Source organism: Pomacea canaliculata, linkage group LG7 (assembly GCF_003073045.1).
Source record: "Pomacea canaliculata isolate SZHN2017 linkage group LG7, ASM307304v1, whole genome shotgun sequence".
In the NCBI taxonomy this organism is placed as follows: domain Eukaryota; kingdom Metazoa; phylum Mollusca; class Gastropoda; order Architaenioglossa; family Ampullariidae; genus Pomacea; species Pomacea canaliculata.
The window spans coordinates 18,984,891-19,005,784 of NC_037596.1; the positions used below are offsets into that span (position 1 = coordinate 18,984,891).

The 20,894-nt window shown below is 41.2% G+C and overlaps 2 protein-coding genes across 2 annotated transcripts; both read left to right on the forward strand.

Moving 5' to 3' along the window:
* The first annotated feature begins 543 nt into the window (after positions 1-543).
* Positions 544-5,524, forward strand: LOC112567497 (multidrug resistance-associated protein 1-like). Its single transcript, XM_025244189.1, has 9 exons — positions 544-850; positions 1,961-2,140; positions 2,551-2,673; positions 2,931-3,059; positions 3,556-3,666; positions 4,181-4,219; positions 4,455-4,516; positions 4,876-5,031; positions 5,269-5,524. Exons 1-9 carry the CDS (start codon positions 806-808, stop codon positions 5,522-5,524), a joined length of 1,101 nt encoding a protein of 366 aa, XP_025099974.1. The 5' UTR covers positions 544-805.
* Positions 5,525-6,095: 571 nt separating this feature from the next.
* Positions 6,096-20,009, forward strand: LOC112567498 (multidrug resistance-associated protein 1-like). The gene is given in 27 exon segments (XM_025244190.1): positions 6,096-6,271; positions 6,654-6,782; positions 7,219-7,410; positions 7,713-7,850; positions 8,097-8,253; positions 8,590-8,673; positions 8,929-8,995; positions 9,384-9,510; positions 9,886-10,062; positions 10,823-10,990; positions 11,484-11,661; positions 11,898-12,046; positions 12,049-12,071; positions 12,331-12,451; positions 12,834-13,065; positions 13,227-13,438; positions 13,585-13,683; positions 13,995-14,194; positions 14,633-14,756; positions 15,108-15,209; positions 15,551-15,581; positions 15,584-15,696; positions 16,040-16,157; positions 16,160-16,197; positions 16,440-16,606; positions 17,310-17,504; positions 18,585-20,009. Coding segments are annotated over 27 exon segments (3,498 nt in total). The 5' UTR covers positions 6,096-6,229; the 3' UTR covers positions 18,700-20,009.
* The last annotated feature ends 885 nt before the right edge of the window (positions 20,010-20,894 follow it).

The following is a 20,894-nucleotide window of genomic DNA, read 5'->3' on the forward strand; positions in this document are numbered from 1 at the left end:
CTAGAGACGAACATACAGATCATTGTGGGTTTTACTGAGTCATTCGGTGTGTACAAATGAGATCGCATATTATTATTATTGTGATCGATCAGTCTGTGACGTAGGAAGATGCTCGGATTTGAGGAGCAAACTCCATGCGGACTGTGAACGACGTTCATATTCTTGTCCCTCAGTCTGTTGTTGTTGTTTTGTTTGTTTGGTTTTTTTTTTTTTATGGGGTGGGATGGAAGAGTGCAGCCGCCCTCCCCATGGTTCCCACGCCACTAAGAGTAATGTGTGTACGTGTGTGTGTGTGAGAGAGAGAATGTGCGTCTGCTTTCGATTTCCCTACACATGAATACACACGCACAAGGGTACTAACATACGCAAATATTTACAGGCACACACTAACACATGCTTGCTCACACGCACGCTTGTTTACACATGTTCACACACAGTCTACACTGCCGCATACTGCAATGTCTAATAATAGCCGAGAGGTCACAAACTCAAATAACTGGGTCAGCCCTACACACGAGTAGGCCATCTACGTCACTTGCTACGTCACACGATCATCAGCTGAGACGTTGCGCTCGGTAGTCGGGCAGAGCGCGTGCTGTGTAAGTGCGGCTACCGGTGCACGCGCACCCATACTCGAGTACACGTGACGTGTGTAAGTCTCGACTCGCCACAAGACTCGACATCCGCTGCCCGACACAATGCGAGCATCTGACGTCTGCTGCTGGTTCAGTCGAGAGGAAACCACTCAGCTGTGCAGCAAGCAGACGACACATCCTGTTGATCAGCAAACAACGCAGGCGTGAAGATGGACAACATGACGGCGGCCTTCTGTGGGGGCACTGCACTGTGGGTAAGTGTGACAATGACAATGTAAGTGTGCGCCATGTTCGCCTCCGCCAAGGAAGTATGTTTGTGATGGCTACACTCTCTCCACATACACATTCGTCGCCTCCATGTTATCGAGATACGAGCTAAGCGCGTGCAGTCTGTAAAGTCCAGGTTACACGACGGGTCAACCCACGCTTCGCCGCAGTGTCGATCCGCGAGAACACAGCGCCGTGCGCGCGCACACACAGACAGGCCAAAGTGTAGCGGTGTAAACATTCATTTCTCTTATATACGAATCGAGTATTAGACGTATTGTATCGATATACGCTGACATTTATATGTCGCATACAGCTGTAGTAAAGCATGGCTAGCACATTACTGACGTCACTGTGACCTATTCGACTAACAGCTCGCAATCGTAAGGTCGTTGACATTGTTGTCCTCTTTTGGAAACTCTATTGTACTGGCGGTCACGTGATCATGTTGTCGGGATACGTGTCATGGCGGTCATGCTATCATATTATTATACATATGGATTATAGTATTATTATATATTATTATAGGGATACATGTCTTGATGACCTCACGTAATCACGTTATCGCAATGCGTTGCTCTCTTTAGATTATGTAAGTGCATGTTTAGGTGGGTGCTTGAGATATGCTCGAGTGCGTGGAGAAAAAGATATGTGTGTGTTTAGGGTGGCTGGGTGGGTGAGGGAGTGTATCTTTGTGTGTATGTGAATGTGCGCGCACGTGTTTGTTTAGACAATGGGAACAAATTCACCGGGAAAAAAAAAACAACCTGATTATAAACGAGAAACACTATGCCAAGTTCGGCGAGTTTTGCATTTGAATATCCACTTTTATCACCTTAATAATGATCTCACCAGACCCTTGACAGCATCTCAAAATCTGAACTTTTTTATAACTCATTTTCTAAGATCAGCCATCTAAAAAGTGAGTTTTTATTTCAACAAACGTCCACAAAACCCGACATCATCGCTTTAAAATATGGCGAGGTGTGGGTACACAAATAGCGATGTGGTTGTTTTCACCTCTGACCTTCTGTCTGGCTGTGTTGTATGCTTTACTCAGTATTTCGTGGCAATACACGTGCATTTTTCAACTGCAGGACAAGGACTTGCTGCTGAACAACACCTTTCCCGAGTTTACTGAATGCTTCCGGTTCAGTATCCTGACGTCATTGCCGTGTGGTTGGTTGTGGCTGGTCACGCCCGTTCATGTGCATTACGTCATGCGTCACCGTCTGCGCATGCGCGTTCCTTCAAGTCTCCTGAACATCACCAAAACTGTAAATACAGCCATTAAGTAATTCTACATGTATAGGTGGTACGATTATAAACAGTGTGTGGTAAAATTCAAGCTGGAGGTTTCCAGTGAAAGTGAATGAGAAAGGCAGAGCATCATTCAGTCATTCCAGGGAGTAGTCGTAAGGAGATGATCCTTTATGATGAAACAATATGAGAAAACACAAGAGGGATAAATAAATGGGTAATGTATGAGTGTGTGTGTGAGAGAGAGAGAGAGATAGAGTGATGGATGGAGGGATTTAGTGAATGATGGATGACGCTTAGAGACGGAAGAAGGACTAAACGAGGGACAGAAAGACTGGCATGTTAAGATAAAGACAAAAAGACATACCACGGAAGAGGAATGAGCTGAAATAGAAAGGAAGTAAAAGAAGTTTATTTTTCGCCCTAGATTGTGTGTTTACTGCTGGCGATGCTGAGTGTTGCGGAGGGCGTGCTGGCTGCCAGAAACACACAGACTGCACGCGCTCCTCCCGCCCTCTACGTATCATTCGTCGTCCGCAGCGTTACTTTCGTGAGTAGATGTTGACTAGCATCTTTGATGTCAAGTGTGTCGGCTCAACGACACTCATTCGTTAACAATAGCGATAACAACCACTTTTTTTCATTATTATTAATATCACAAACAGAAAGGTGATGACTCGCAAGAGACACATGTATTTATTGTGCAAGTCATCGTTCTGAGTCATATTTATTTAAATACTGTACATCATAAAGTTCTGAGAGTGTTTAGAGGAGCCTTGCAGTTGAACTTCTTTCATCTGATTGTAGACACTGGCAGCTGTGTTGACCAAGGTTTCCCGTTGTGCTCTGATCGCTAGTCCCTGTGTCTTGTTCATCTTTTGGTTTCTGACCCTCGTCACCAGCATTGTGCCTGTGTATCACTCAGTCATGACAGAGGTGAGATTATTGTCTCCTCTTATATTTCTCCATTTTATAATAATCATATCAACATTTATAGAGCGATTTTTGTTATATTGTACAGATTGTCTATAAATAAGTAGAGGAGCTGGTTTTGAGGTGCATTTCCGTTAAAAAAAAAAACCAACTGTCTTATTTTCCAAGATGAAAAGTGCAGAAATAACCTAAGAATGCAGTCAAGTATCTATGGTTACCCCATCGTAATTATTATAATGCAGCTAAATCATTAACTTATCATCAAGTATTATAACTGTACTGATAGCAATCATCATAGCATTGACAGCTTTCAGTCGTACTTTTCTCTACCAATGATGCCATAATGTCTGTCTACCAGTGACCCAAGTGTCTACTTTCCCAGTGATTCTTCTGTCTCTGTTCTCGCTCCTGTCCTTTCATCTTCTCTCCATTTCCTTCTCCATAATATCTTCGTGGTCGCTGGTACTATGTAATTCTCCTTCTGTCTGTCTTTTCACAGAGAGACGAGCTTCCAGACTTCGTGGTGCTGTGTGCCATGTTCAGTCTTGTTGTCCTACAATTTTTCTTAAGCTGCTGGGCGGAGGCTGTGGGCTCATCTACACTTGACACAGTGAGTACAATCCATTACAGATAAAAGTTTATTTGCTAAGTTCAATAATTTTTTTTTTGGAAAAACTCTTGAAAGCGATATTTTCATAGGAAGTAAACGTAAAAAATAATAATGAGTGAAACACATGAGATTTACCTGTTGATAGAATACATGCGGGTTGTCATGACAACACACAATAGGAGACAGGTTACTGGAGTGGCCGACAGTATTTGGGATTTGTCTCATCGTATACAGCACGTGGAATTTACTGGATAGGACAGAACACATGAATTTCCTTTGTAAAACAAACTAGATTGTAGGGACAGGATACAGCACACTGGATTCACCAGGATACAAGACACATGATTTCACACAAGAACCACTTTTCACAATGTGATCAACAATCAACTGCTATTCACAATCACCTCAGAAGATACTTTTACTTGTTAGCCAAAGGAGCTTTGTTCACAGTTGAGTTCTTTGTTTATTGGAACATGTGACACCCAAGCTTTACTAGTTTTCATTATTTTTCCAGACAAAAGGCATTGTCAAGGAATGCCACGGAAAGAAAAAGGTGATAACTTTTTTTCAAACGATTCTCTGGTAATTTTCTGTGGTTTTAGAGAGCAGTCAATTTCTGTCTTTAAAAAAATTGATGAACACGATGTTTGGAAGCAATAATATTTTTTTTAAGTACACAAGACTCTACGATACACATAAGGAACTGTATAAGCTTTCGAAAATTATACTGGCAAAGACCTCTGTTCACAATTACAGTCTGTTTATACCTGCACATGGCTTGTTCACAGGTAGCCAATCCGGAAGTCTTGGCATCATTTCCATCGAAGATCACATTCTTCTGGATGAACAGGTAGTTTGATGGCGCCTATCAGGAAACAGTGAAACAAACTAATGAGCAATACTTCATTAACTTGAACAACCTGTGTGCAGAAGCCTTATAATCTTTGTATGAAAGTTATTTTTAAACAATAAACTGTCATTAGTCCTTTCAACATCCATTTGTCTGGAAAACTAACACATCAGGACCTGAACAGGTAAAAGGCAAACCTTTTATTATTGTTGAAAGAATGGAAGTTTCTCAACGGAGTGTGGCAATCTTTCTTTCTTTCACAAATACAAGCATACTCGTCATTACAAAGACTAAAATCTCACAGAGACAAATTTATGTTCTTGTCATATGTTTGTTCAATGAATTAATGTATTTTGTAGCCTTATTTACCTGGGCTTCAAGCGTGCACTGGAACCGAGTGATATGTGGGATCTCCCTCCAAAATACCAAAGCCGAAATGCAATTGTAAAATTTCAAGAACTGTTTGAAAAGAGCTGCAAAATTATTTTCCATGAAAGGTACATTTTCTCTTACATGTACCTAAGAAGGAGCTCGAGCTATTTATCTGTTTTCGTTTGTGCCTACTCTTAAGCTACCAGCATCGTCTTCTCGAGGGTAGAAGAATGTTTGTTTTACAATAATCTTATAGTAAAAAGTCTTTTTTGTAAAAAAAAAAAAATCTATGTACATACATTTTATACTCTTATCTTCAATACATCTTTCACTAATTGACTAATAAAACAGTGATTCTGTTTGTTTGTTTTTTTTAATAGGAAAACGGCCTCTGATCTAGAAATCAACCAGAACGAAGATAAACTTCAAAACGGAAATAAGATGGACGCAAAGTCCATGATGATGACGAAACTTCCGGTTCATGAGGGAAGCCTGAGAACCTCGCCGAGTGAAAAGAAAACTGTGCCTGTGTTCATTTGCCTCGTGAAGTCTTTCTACTTCGAGCTGTTCTGCTCCAACCTGATTCGTCTGTTTGGTGATTGTCTCCAGTTCGCCTTCCCGGCTCTCCTAGGGTAACACCTGCTTGTGGAACATTCCCTGTAAACAATCTCTACTTATCTCTTGACAGTCATCTCTAGTGTGGCTATTTTCACTTCAGTTGCTACTGGGAAGGAATATTTTAGCAATAGATAACAAGTAGTAATCACCTGACTGTTACACTTAAGTAATGAATATAACATTAACGTACTGAGTAAAAGGATACGACCTGTAAATAATGTCAGCTGTATTTAACACATAAATACCAAGAAAACAATTCATAAATAGATGTTTTAAGTAAGATGGATTTCACTTGGAACCTGAGATTTTCTGTAAAAGCAAACTTTTATTTCACACCCATAATCTCTAGTTCTTCAAAACACTAACTAGGGATTCGGTTTATTTCAGGGTACAGAGCTATTGAAAAACGAGTTACACATTTTTTAAAAATGTTGAATGGATTTACATTGTACATTTTACCACAAAGATTATGAACACAATAGCTATTTGCAGTATAACTATTGTATCACTGAGCGAAAACAATATTTTAATTTGTAGTTGTTTCCATAGTTTTATTAATTTTTTTGTGTGTTCTATCTTCAAGAGGTCTGATTAAATACATCGAGAACAAGGAAGAGTTACCTCCGTGGCATGGCTACACGTTTGTAGTGGCGTTCTTCGTCATCTCCTTCCTTGTCTCTGTGTGCCACAATCAAAACTTCTTCCGGTCCAACAACATCGGGAATGAAGATGAGAACATCACTCATTGCGACAGTCTACAAAAAGGTATGACAGTCCTAAAGATGTCTGACCGCAGTGTACTAACAGTCCTAAAGATGTCTGACCGCAGTGTACTAACAGTCCCAATGATGTCTGACCACAGTGTACTAACAGTCCTAATGATGTCTGACCACAGTGTACTAACAGTCTCAATGATGTCTGACCACAGTGTACTAACAGTCCCAATGATGTCTGACCGGAATGCACAAACAGTCCCAATCACGACTGACCACAGTTTACACAAGGGTTATTATTATTATGAGTACATAACAAGGATTGAAAATGATAGCTTTTACACTTCTGTTATGAGAATACTTGTTTGAAGACTTCCCAGGGGTGTCCTGACTAAGCACACAGTAAGATGATCAGAAATATCCTATTTCTGCAGGCTCTGCGGATGAACAGCGAGTCGAAGCGGCAGTATACGACAGGTGCCATTGTTAACCACATGTCAATAGACTGTCAGAGGATTCAGGCTGTAGCCACACAGTTGTGGGTAGCCGTGTCTGCACCTGTTACAGGTAAGTTAACCTCAAATAATAACTCGTCATTATAAATAATCACTTATTTTCAAAAGGTATTTCGAATAAAAAGGTCATGTGACCTGTCAGCATCATCTAGTGAATAACACACAGTGGGTGTTGCTGGTCATCAGTACAGTTTTGCCCTTTTATAGGATGATTTCTGTCCCGTTGAGTCTGTCTGTCTTCGTTGTGTTTGTGTCCTTCCTCCCAAGACAAATGCGCAGGCTGATTGTTCAGGAGCCAAAGTTTCAAGATCAAAATTTTTAACTTAAACTATTTTACAGTTTTTGCGACTACTAAAGGGACACGACAATCGCATTGAATTTTCGCCTGCACCTGTCAGGAAGTTTACGATAGGCGAGGGTGTTGATGACATTGGCTTTATTCAGTCGAAATAAAAGAATTGATATCAATATCTGGGTCTGTCAACAGATTTCCTTGGCTTTCTACTTCCTGTACAACAAGCTGGGCTTGTCCTTCCTGGTGGGCGTGGCCATCATCCTTGTCCTTATTCCAGTGAACTGCAGTCTGTCGCTTCTTACACGCAAATACCAGTCGCAGCAACTGGCCCTCAAGGACCAGCGCCTCAAGACCATGAACGAAATTTTGAACGGAATCAAGGTAATACTTTGACTGACCTCCTGATAATTTCATTGCAGTGCAATTGAGCCATATCGTGGTCACTCGATCTTACCAGTATTTCATATTCAAACATGTACTCCTCTCGTGAGGGTAAATATTTATTTGTTTATTTCACGAGGACCAGAGCGAAAACTATAGTGATGATAAGCTAGCACTGTGTCGCCTCCAGAAGTGTTATTCTGCATGACTACATTCGTTTAATTTGGAGTGCACATGTGTGTGTGTGTGTGCATTGCGCATGTAATTTAATGTATTTGTGGACATGTGTGTGTGCTACCCAGGTCATCAAGCTCAGCGCCTGGGAGCAGTCGTTCCAGCAAGTGATCAGTCAAATCAGAAACACTGAAATCACGTGCATGAGGAAGGCCGCTATACTCTCCACCTTCATTATCTTCAACTGGGTGTGCTCCCCTGTTCTTGTGAGTTACATTTATGTCAGATAACTGTGTTAATAAAACATGTAGGCACCATACAATATCATTTGAATGCAAAATACAGAACGAACAGTCTTCCGCATGCATTCTTTCGTCTTCTTTATTCTTTCGTCTTCTTCATGCTGAATGCATTCATAAATATGTCAATATTTAAATGTGTATGAATATGAACGTTTGACTTTTTACATGTAAGCTGATGTTCAATGGTTGCATGCATGCATGTCTCTCCAGGTAACCACGGCAACACTGCTGACATACTCTTTTGTGTCTGAGGAGCAACATCTTTCGCCGTCGACGGCGTTTGTGTCGTTGTCGCTGTTCAACATCCTCAGGCAGCCGATGCACTCTCTGCCCAACTGCATCTCGGAATTTATACAGGTGAAAACCTGTCTGCCACTCACTGTCAGGCTACTTATTTGTCATTGAATCTGTCATAATGTCTGTCTTTTATCTAAGTATCTATGTTTCTCTCTCTCCCCACTTTCAATTAGTTCTTTTTTTTTTCAATACTTCTTTACTTGTATCGTTCGCTTTTCACCTGTCTCTCCTTCTCTCCTTCGTTCACCGAAACAAAGCAATTTGAATTCACGAGTAATCCACACACTGTGAAAGAATCTTGAATTGTTAAAATGTCGGAAAATGTTGCCAGAGTCAGGGATGGAGAAGACATTATTACAATATCCACAGTCCTCCAGGTAACGATCCCTTCTTGTTGTTGCTGCAGGCTCACGTCTCCTCAGACGTCTTCGCGAGTTTTTGTCGTGTGAAGAGCTGGAGATATTCGACAGAAATCCGTCTTCCAAGGGAGGTTAGACTTTTTTCTTCTTCCATGTCATTGTGTCGTTTATTTATTGATGATATTTCTATTTCTTGTGTTAATTAATTTATTAATTCATAATTTAGGTTATAACAAGAGTTTACTTTTTGGATATCAGTGCCGTTCTCAAAATTGTGCTATCCTAAGTAAAGAATATGACATCCACGTTAAACACATTATGTAATACCCAAAAAATCGTTGTATACTAAAGCATTTTTTTTTATTTTTTTTGTTCTGCTTGTACAGGTATTGCGATTTCCGTGAATGATGCGAGTTTTACTTGGGATAGAAACGAAATCGCAACTCTCCAAAAGTAAGTTTATGGCACAGGGCAAAGGGGAAATAGGAATATACACAGCGCAAAGAAATAGGAGGTAAATTAAAACAAAAAAAGGGAAATTTCTAATTTAGGTGCCTGATACAAATACATATCGAGACTTATGCTTGTTTTCTCTGGCTAACAAAAATCCAAAACGACAAAATAATAAGCATAATATGAACATTGTTATAGCATGCAGCGACGTACTTCAATACCGAATGTCAAGATCTTCTAAATACTCTATCACGTGCGTTGTAACTCAGAAAATTTAAAAATCATCTTTAGAAAACTGTTATCTTATATCTTTGTTATCTTTGTATTTGTCGTTCCGTACTCGCGAAACACGTAACTGGGATGTGTAATCCTCAACGAAATATTTCAGCATCAACCTGGAGGTGAAGGAAGGGCAGCTGGTGGCTGTAGTTGGTCCTGTGGGAGCTGGCAAGTCCTCTCTCTTGTCCGCCATCTTGGGTGAGATGCACCGGCTAAAGGGACAGGTGGCGCTCAAGGTGCAGTATAGAGGCTGATTTGTTGAGGTTCATTTGTGGAATATGAGTACATCTCTTTCACTCCTTCCATTACAATGGCACGGTAGAGATCCCTGTCGATCTGCCAAGGAATCTTGTGTATTCCCCATCCTTGATGTCTAGAAACTACTTCACAATTTGTTTTGTTCTGTTTTGTTTTTGTAAAGAACACGAAAATCTAGTGTATCATAGCTATCATCGCAAATAACTGGAAAATTGTTAATATTTTTTATGCAATATCTATCACGAGTGCTATTGTTTGGCTGCAAAACTTCTGTGTGATGGAGCTGGTAATTGCCCTTATGACTAAGTTTGTGTTTCAATCGAGTGTCTATGCTTGTTTTTTTATATTTGCAGGGGTCAGTGGCGTACGTCCCGCAGCAGGCATGGATACAAAACAGAACTCTTAAGGACAGTGTTATCTTTGACAACAAGCTAGACCAGAAGCTGTACAGAGACGTTATATACGCATGCGCACTAAAGCCAGACTTGGACATGCTTCCTGGTGGAGATAAAGTTGAAATTGGCGAAAAAGTAAGACACAAGACTGCGTGCTGTTTCACTTACCTCTTTATCATTCTCTAACTGGCAGGACTCTGTGGTCAAAGCAGATAAAATACAAGTATTTAATTATACGATTTTGTAGTGATGGCAGTGTGTTTCCCATTTCTAACATTGCATTCAGCGACATCCTCTCTAATCAACTATTCCCTTTAGACCAAGTGCATCACATCAGATGGATTTCGCACGTGAGAACAAATTACTTGCAACGAGCATGCGCTGGGCTGAGGTATCCCCTCGTTCGTCTCCGGTTTTCTGTTAGACAGTGCTTCATAAAACTACAGTCGTAGTTAGACTGTGTCATAAAGTAACAGTCTTAATTATTTCGAGATGCCATACATGATCCCAGGCAAAAAAATGAACGCGTGGGTTTGTCAGGAAGACCAGACGAAGACCAGACAATGGCGACTGTGAACAGGCTGAGAGCAGTGAACAGTTAGGACTCAGCTTCAATCGCAGATCGTAAGATCACGTGGCCAGACTTCCCTCAAGAAAGGAAAGATAGAAACAGAGAATAAGGCTAACTTTCAGATGACATTTTCATGAGGTATATCCATGGTTATTCAGGTCATGGGTCTGATTCCCACAATAACCACTCAATGTAGCCTTGAAGCGAGCAGAAATCTTGAGATCAACCCACTAAAAATAAATGTTTGCGACTCGCGTGGATAATTTAAGATGAATTAAAAACAGGAAAGAGCTGTTTCCTTGACAACATTCTTCTTCGTGGCAGGGCATCAATCTGAGTGGTGGTCAGAAGTCACGTGTGTCTCTAGCACGTGCTGTCTATCAGAACGCGGATGTCTACCTGCTCGACGACCCTTTGGCCGCTGTGGACAGTCACGTGGCCAAACACATCGTGAAAGAGGTCATTGGGCCAACTGGCCTGCTGAAAGCTAAAGTAAGAACCATATTATTACTGTTTTTGCTGTAAAATCTCTAAATTTTTTCCACAGTTTCTGAGAAATAAAGTTCACATCCTAAGCAATAAGACAATAACATTTCCTGTAAGTCCCTCTGATGTTTAAAGTGTAATAGCTTTGCCTGTAAGGCTGCGATAATAATATTAAATGGATTGTGTTGTTGTATATTATTATTATTAGTTTTTAACCGTGTACAACATGTGTTTATGTGTTTGCGTATGTGTGTAATTCCTGCGTGTTTTTGTATGCGTCTACTCTGTACTCTATAGTTCTCTTTTAGTGTAATACTGCAAATATTAATTTATTTCCCCTTGACTGGGACCGGTCGTTGGGACATCACACGGATAGACGCGTCAGGTGACCCTTGGCCCTCTATTCATATCATACAAGAGGAAAAGAAGATATTTTAACAATATTTTATTCACTTGCTGTATTGATATTAAGTAAGTGTGCTTTTTCTTGTGTTTCTAGACTCGTGTGATGGTAACCCACAGCCTCCAGTGGCTGTTTATATGTGATCATATTGTTGTGATGGACCAAGGACAAATAATTCGACAAGGAACATTTGAGCAGCTGATGAGTAGTGATAACGGGCCTTTTACCGACTTTCTGAAAACTCATCTGCAGGAAAATACTGGGGATCTGGATAGTAAGTTACACTACTGACCCTCCAACAATGTTTATCGTTCTTTTTTTTTTCTTTTCATCTATTCATTCAACGTTTAATTCCGTTTGTTGTTGCCTACCTTCTTTCTTCTTTTTTTTCATTTTTTTTTTTTTTTGAGGGGGGGAGGAATGTTCATGCTTAAAGCGTTTTTGTTATAAATTTCTTAAATTAGTCAACTAATAAATTGTATTGTTTGTTCTCTGCCCCTTTGTGACAAGTTTCAGGAGGTGAGGAGGCAGGCACGATCCACGACCATGTGGACGACGAGGATTCAGACGATATTTTGTCCCTGACGAAGATGTCCAATACCATGTGGACTACGAGTATTCAGACGATGTGTCGCCCCCTGACGAAGATGTCCAACTGAAACCATTAAAGAGAAAATTCTTCACGTATGGCATTAAATTTTCTTACTTGGAATTGTTGCTTTCTCTTTAACTCCAGCAGCAACGAGTTTTCCATTGTGAATTTTTCTCCGCAAAGTTGTCAGTGGAATATCTTTAAGACTGCTTTGTCCTTTGTTTCTTTTGTTGGACTTTTGCTTCTTTGTGCACGTTTCTCCAAGTAAATTATTCATCTTGGATAAATGCTTTGAAAGTTGGGGCCTGTTTTGATTTATTTCTCATTTATTGTGCTGGGTTACTTTAACAGATGGAAAAGGAAAAAAGAGTTAAAGAAAAACATGGAACTGAAGGAAAAAGAGAAAGAGGAATTAATGAAAAAGCCAGAGCTGCAAAAACTGATCCAAGACGAGGAATCAGAAACAGGACAGGTAACAAATGAATCAGTAACAAATAGTAAACTATATTGTCCCAGAGGGCTTCAAAGTATCACAACACTCACCAACAATATACCAGAGGGTCCGGAGAAACTTATTATCACAATTTTTTTATTTATATTAAAGTAAAAACTTAATTGCAGTCTTTGAAGAATTACGGAATGTTGTTTTTAATGGAGTAGAAAATTATCAGATTTACATTCACTGCATTTACAGTAAAATACAAAACAGCAACAGCAACAACAACAAAAACAACAACAACAACATATTTTTTAAGTAATCGCGTTGAGTCATTTTCCAACATAAATTCTTAATGCTCGTTTCTCCTGTGTTCGTTTCACCATCTGACTATGTCATGTGGTTTGAACCATCAAAGGTGAAGAGCTACGTGCTGGTGGCGCTGTTCAAGGCGTTTGGCGTGCCTTCCATCGTCGCCATATTTGCTCTCATCCTCATGGTCAACGGCTCTGGCATCGCCGCTAACATCTGGCTGTCTAGATGGACGGACGACGCCTTTCTTCGCAACACGAGCCTCAGCAACACCAGCGTCTACACCACCAAAACCGTCACCTACGTCAGCATCTACGCCTCCATGGGGGTCCTACAAGGCGAGTGGGTTTTACCCTGTGAGAAAGCAAATAACTGTAATTGCCCTTAAGCTTGAAGCATATATTTATTTGTTTACTTTGTGTTATATGTTGACGTACATGAGACAAATAGGTGTTTTATTTGTTTCTAGACTAGCCTGCCTGTTTCTGGTATTTTACAGCAACGACAATGTTGTTTTTCGTGGGAACAATCAAACTGAGTATGCTCTCGGCATCCCGACATCTCCACGACAGCATGTTGAATTGCATTTTTCGCCAGCCAATGAGCTTCTTCGACACAACGCCACTTGGGCGCATCCTCAATCGTTTTTCCCGTGACGTGGATGTCGTGGATTCGATCCTAGCACGGCTGTTTCGCATTTTCCTTCAACAGGCAGGTGTTCTGTTTAGTCGCATTCATGTTTAATAAATTAAACTTTATAGTTTTCCTTTGTTCTTTCGGAAAAAATGTTATTTTATAACATTGCTTGTCATCGTTGATGAATTTTGATGACTGATGCCGTTGTCTGCTACTCGCAGACTTTTTCTGTCCTAAGCATCGTGTTTATCATCACCTACTCAACCCCACTCTTCTTGGCAGCTGTTACCCCGATGTTTTTCATTTACTTCTTTGTACAGGTGAGTACTTCTATTTTTTTGTTTCTTGATCGTTGTTTTCCATTTTATTAAATTTATTCTTTTGTTCATTCATTGGCTGCTTGTGTCCCATACGACTTATGCTGAAAAGCAAGATGTTTCGAGACTTACCGAGTGAGGAAAATAGAGAAGGATTTTATTGTTCATTGTCATTTGGTACTGGTGCTGAAGATATTGTAATATGTTTTCGTCGTTTGAGAAATCACTGTGCTCAATTATTCAGTTGTCCCGAGAAACTCTACAACCTTTGTTCCTTGACTCCTATGTCCATTCATTGTTTAATTTTCCCCCAGAAATTCTACATTCCCTGCTCCAGGCAGCTTCGCCGGCTTCAGTCCTCCTCCCGATCCCCCATCTACGTTCATTTCACCGAAACCATCAGTGGCGCCGCCTCCATCCGGGCCTTCGGCGTCGTGGACAGGTTCCGGCGACAAAACGAGAAGCTTGTGGATGACAACAACGTCTACTTCTACGCCTTCATCTCGGCCTCCAGGTGCGTTTCATCGATCATGATTTCCACACTAACATCATGATGTGCTGAAAAAAGAAGAGACCCGAGAGAGATAGCGAGCCAGTTACCTTTGTTTTGTGTGACTAGTTGTATGAAAATGTACACATCATTCACGAGTTTACGGTTTTGAAAGTTTGTAAGTATAGGTAACAATATTTACCAGTATTACCATGATATAACTTTACCTAGACGATATACTTATTTTCCTGTGCCCAATTCATTTTGCATGATGCTGGGCCTCTGTATGACCTAAAGTTCCGGTTTAATGTTACATCATCGGAGCTTTAGGATTGAGAGATTCTCAGGTACACATCACAACAAAGGAGAAACAAGAAACAGCTAGACAGATGATAAGTAAGTCCTGTCACGTGTCTGGTCTCCAGATATTTCTGTATTGACATAGTTTTATGTACTGTGCAGATGGCTGAGAATTCGCCTGGAGCTTCTGGGTAACTTCATCGTCTTATTCGCCGCACTTTTCGCCGTCTTGTCGGACGGTCTGTCTTCCAGTCTTGTTGGACTGTCCGTAGCCTATGCATTGCAGGTGAGTTGTCATTGTCATCTGTCCACACTTCTTTTATATCGCTTATCCACCCTTTTAAAGTGTTTTCATAGAATCACTGATTTTTTGTAAAAACCAAATTTTAATTAATTGGTAATCATTTGTCGGTTTCTTTACACACCATAATGTCTAATTAGTAATTAGTAAGATCGCCCACTATCAGCATGGAGTTTGCCATCCCACCCTCTTCCCAAAGCTGAGCATCTCCCTACGTCCATGTACAGTGTGCATCGTCTCCAGTTACTTTTGGCGGAATGAGCTTCTTGAAATGTTCTTCATCTGAAATTTAAAAAAAAGGTGGGCAGTGTTTGAAAATACGAGTTGCCGTTACAGGTTACAACGGCACTGAACATGCTGGTCCAGAATTCCACTCAGCTAGAGAGCAACATCGTGTCTGTGGAGAGGATTGTAGAATATTCGACATTACCTTGTGAGGTGCGTCCTTCTGTCTGTCTGCCTGCCTCCGTCGTCTGATCGGCTCTGTCTTCTCTCTAGTCTGATTGATATCTGTCAAGTCTGTGTGGACTGATACGTCTGTATCTACATGCCATCCTGCTGAAATCATTCATGTTTTATACCTGTCATTTGCATTTTTTCAATCTCTTTGTCTGATTTTGATGTTTTCTGAGTTGTGGCTCTTGAAGTGTAAATTTGAAATGTAAATATTTGAAATTATCTTCCTGAAATATAGGCATTTACATACCATCCCCAATATATCGACAACAGAGAAACAACCATGGCAACAACACTATCATTGTGTACTTTTCTGTTGGTAGCCGGAGTGGGTAGTAGCAAACGCTCGCCCCAGCAAGGATGGCCACAGGAGGGCGCCATCAGCTTCCGTGACTTTAGCGCACGTTACCGACCTGGCCTTGACCTTGTTCTTCACTCTCTGTCGGCAGACATCAAAGGCAGTGAGAAGGTATGCAGGTGTCTCTAGGGTCGTGATAATCACACAACATAGGAGAAAGCCTACTTAATATACTCGAGAACGAGTGGTTAAATATATATATATAACTAATTACTTAGTTTGATCGTGGCATAGGACTAACAACGGTTAACCCTTCTCAGTGTGCTCGAGGGCTTTCCCTCCCTTGCCAGCTGTCATAATGTTTAAAAAATGAAAAAACAAACAAAAACAAACTACGGCGGAAAGAGTGAGATGAGAAACCTCCCTCTACATGCGTGTCCTTTGACATTTATTTAGACCTGTTGAAGTATACTGGAGGCTGTCCGAGACTAATGTGTGTGTTGCCATGATGTAGGTAGGAATCGTTGGACGAACTGGCTCCGGCAAATCCTCCTTTTCCTTGTCGCTGTTTCGTCTGATTGAGGCCGCGGAAGGCAAGATCATTATCGACGATATCAACATCGCCGACATCGGCTCCACGACCTCCGTGCTCACCTGACGATCCTACCGCAGGTGAGAATTTAACACTTTAAATCCTACAAACCCAGCGTGTTTTTTCTGGAAGATCGTACGCACACAGTGACGTACGTACGCATAAGCTTTCACAAGTACATACATAGACATATGCACAAGTCCAGGAACATAACCTATTGAACCTAAACAATCGGTTGGCATGAGAGAGAGAAAGAGAAATGTGAAGAAGTGAACGCGTCTCCCTCCCAGTAATGGCAGTCACTCGATTCCACTCCACTCAGGATCCTGTGCTGTTCTCTGGCAGTCTGCGATTCAACCTTGACCCTTTGTCGCAATTTTCCGAGGAGAGGCTGTGGCAGGTCCTGGAGCAGTCTTACCTGAAGACTTTCGTGATGTCACTGCCGCAGCGACTGGACTATGAACTAGACGAGTGTGGATTGAACCTCAGGTGAGTGTTGAGGTCGTCCCCGGGTAAGACAAACAAGCCCGATGGACGCCTCGTTATTTAATAAATTGGTACAAACTTTTAGTTTAGCAATCAAAGTGGCATATCACTCCAACGATCGAATTGTCATAGCACTTGTTTCTGGTCACTAAGTTGCCACCACAATAACAGCTGCTTTATGAATGAGGAATTTCGAGTTGTTTTTGCAGCGATTGACACAAATCCTAGGAATCCTTTTAAGTTTCATTTTGCGTTTTGTTGAAGGGGATTGTCACTGACATAATTTAGGAAAATGGCTTTAGGTAGGTGTAATTGTCTACAAGACTCACGTGAAAATCCTCTTCATTTTACATTTCTGTGAGTGTATGTCTCATAGCTTCTGTCACGTGACTGTGTAATTAATTCGCCTTGAAACTTGTGTGTGTGTCGTGGATTCTCTAACCTGTATAATTAATTGGCTCTTAAGTTTTGCACCGCGAAGCACTGAAGATCGTGTCATCGCAAACTGAGGCAGTTTTTTTTCATTGTTGTTTGTTCCCAATGCTTGTTCAGTACGACTGCTTGCATGGCACTGTGTGTGACATTGTCAGTAATGTTTATGTTGGGTAACTACCATGGTCTGCTGTGACGTCAGCATAGTACAAACACTGACTGTTTGCTAAATTGTATGACTCTATATCACATGTTACGTGTGTGGTGACGTCAGTGTGGGTCAGCGCCAGCTGGTGTGCCTGGCCAGAGCCCTGCTCCGCAAGACGCGCGTGCTGGTGCTGGACGAGGCCACAGCCGCTGTGGACATGGAGACAGACGAGCTCATCCAGCGGACCATCCGCTCCGCCTTCAAGGAGTGCACAGTGCTCACCATCGCCCACCGCCTGCACACCGTCCTCGACTATGACAGGTAACGTGACAATGTACACTGACAGGTAACATGGCACTCTACACTGACAGGTAGCATGACACTGTACACTGTGACAGGTAACATGACTAACACGGTCTCTACACCATGCCAGGTAACAGCACGTGGTCTTGTCTAATTGTCAATGCATCTGCACTACAACATGCACCACGTGGTGTTTTTCACCTACCGATTTGTCAAGGTCTCACCTAATAGGTGATTTGTATTATTGTCACGTGCCGACAGGCGTGTGGCCTCAGTTACCTGGTTCAAGGAACAAAACAAGCGCAGTCTTCAGGTATAAACTGAATGATAGTGTGCCAAGTGGCAGATGACTTAGTCTAGTACAAACTGCTAATCATTGTCGTGAGATCCTAGTCTGGTCCTTTTGCACTTTACATTCAATGTTGCCTGCGCAGTATAACGGACACTGACCCACGTGACCGATGTCCTCGGAAGTCGCTCCTCATAAACACCTGTGTGGTATCAGGGATGGCGGTGTGCTTTGTTTTATATTAATTCGCTGACAAGTTTTCTGTAAGCTGAAGACAAAAAGACACAGTGTGTAGAGCAGCAAGGTATATTAACTGTTTACTACTGTTCACAGGCATACTTCAGGCATACTCCCACACTCTTCCTGTCAGTTAACATCATTACCCCGTATTGTATTGTAAAACACCATTGTATTAATGTAAAATTGTATTGTATTGTAAAACACCTTTACTGGTATTAATAGTCACATGCCGCAAGAGATGGCACCTGACGAAATCGAATAGGAGGCTTGGGAATCCTTGAAAATTAACCGTTTCTTTTTAATAATGACATTTGGCTTTGCTCCCAATGTTTGAAACTATAATTACACGTGTAGCAGTATATTGCAGTAGCAATATTTACACTAGTATCTCTAAATGTACCTGTTACTATAAATATATCATGGAATTAAAATAGCAGCGTGCGTTTATAATCAAGATGTATTTATAGTTACAACTACAAATAAAGATAAAGATATTGTAACTTTAATAGACAACAGCATGATGTTCACTGTTTCTATAATTAGACATCTTGCCTGTGTGATGTCCACAGAATATTGGTGCTGGACTGTGGACACCTTGCTGAGCTGGACACCCCGGGTAACCTGCTCCAGAATAGTAACTCTTTGTTCTACAAGATGGTGCAGCAGGCCAACGTTCTGTCTTGACAGAGTAGTGCATTTAGTGACATGTCATTTGACAGTAGTCCATTGTGGCATGTCATGTCACAGCAGTGCATTTAGTGACATGTCATTTGACAGTAGTCCATTATGTCATGTCACAGTACAGTCACAACAAAGGGATCACATTTAGCTGCTGATGTTCCCAGCATCCTTTGTGCTCGTGACACTGAGCAATATCGATGGTGCTTATTGTAGTTAGCAAGACAGTTTAGTTAAATGTATGTGTGTGCAGGATTTACATTTGTACATATCGATATCATTGTTTATTGCAGAATGCAAGGCGCATTGCATTTACGAAGTATTTATTTTTATTTGTATACACAGTGACGTGGAGTAGAAAGGAGGCGTTTTGCGAGTGTTTAATTGTTTTAAAATATTTTTCTGGCAAAACAAAAAATTGGATATACATCATGTCAGTGCCACTGAGTGCGCGGACCTTCCTGTGATAACGGTTTCTGGTCTGGGTGGCTATCAAGTCTTTGTTGACGAAACATTGTTTTGAAAAAAAGATAAGATTTGCTATGTTTTTAATGTTGCTATTGTTGTTCTGCTTTAGCTGTATTAATTGTTATTTACCCAGTCCACAGAAATCAGCTTACTATTACAATGATAATCAAAATCAGTGACGTCGATGATTGACGTTGATAATAACAGTGAGGATGTGCAAGACGATGAAGTTCACCAGCATTCCTGTCTCCTTTTCTCTATTTATGACATCTTCATCCTAAATATCAATTTGTTTACTTAATATTTTATTGATTTTTATGCCTGATTTGTTTAGTATTAATTTATACGTGAAATGTTTTTAGAGACGGTCGGCTTACCTATGTTTGCAAGTAAATACCAAGATATATGTGTCTAGCCCCTCCCACTACCACCACCACCTAGCTGTACATATCCGCTCAGCTTTATTTTGTAAAGGGTAGAGCCCACCTGGTCTCTGTACCTGCTGTCTCACAGGTGTCAAACCACCCGGCGTACACGCTTTGATGCTTGGCCGCTGGAGCTGTAACCACATCCCCATCTTTATTTTCATGCTTCTCATAGTTTTCGTGGATTGAACAGTTCAGTGCGCATGTGTCAGAGAGATGATTGGAAACCGAAAAAATAGTCTAACATTGTTGTATGGCAGGACCGACGCCTTAAGTTGAACATTTTGTTTATTTGTTTTTATTTATTTTTATAGTATCATCATTTCTCTCAACTATTATTCCTGTGATTATCAAAGTTTTCAAGCATTTGCAAAAAACTGTAAACACAAAATAAACCAGGCAATTTGGAGTGATACCTTAGAATATTATGGTCCTTTTTACTCATTAGCTTGGTATATGTGAGTGGCTGACAACTAGTATAGGTCTTTAGTGTTGGTGTCTAGCAGACACGCAGGCGGACAGACAAGCGAAGGGTAGATCAGATAGCTGAATGGCGGCCACCCTTTGTCCATCGGAAGAAAGAGGCGACCGTGTCGGATGGCTCAAGGAGCGAGATTCTAGCGCTTGGGTGGCCGTAGTTGTCTTACACTAGCACTGATGCGCGACTGGCAGTAGTTCACAGACTGGCTGCGGAGGAATCCAGTGACCGTTTGTCCGTCACGTGCTAGCTAGGTTGTGATTGACCATAGCTAGTCACAGACAGAGTGTGTGTATGTTATGTCACCCAATCATGAGAGTCGAAGATGGGCAGAGACGCGAATTGAATATCGCACCCGTCGAGGAATTGTCATGGCCCTGGGGTCTCGGGGAGGAAGGTTGTAACAAAGTGTGCAAGGCTGTTCACATTCTCAGCTGTGAGTTGTCTTGGAATCGTGTCAGCTCCAGCACAACTGCATTAGGAAGTGTGTTAAGACCCAGTCTACCACAGAGCAGACAGCAGAGGAAGGCTAATAGATATCCGCCGTTCCTCATCAAGCGGTGTCTACGTGTGTGTTGAGTGTATATATATATAGATATATATCACAATAAGAGAGAGAGAAAGTGGCGTGAGTCTATATATGTGTTGAGCATATAATATTATATATAACACAGAGAGAGAGGGTTATACATGTGTGTTCATATATATATAGGGGAGAGAGGGATGCTCGATCTCCTCAGTAAATGAGTGAGGAAGGGGGAGGGGAGGAGGAGAACCCCCAACCAGTCCACCCTCTTCGGTGAGATTGTTTACCAAACCAAAATCACGAG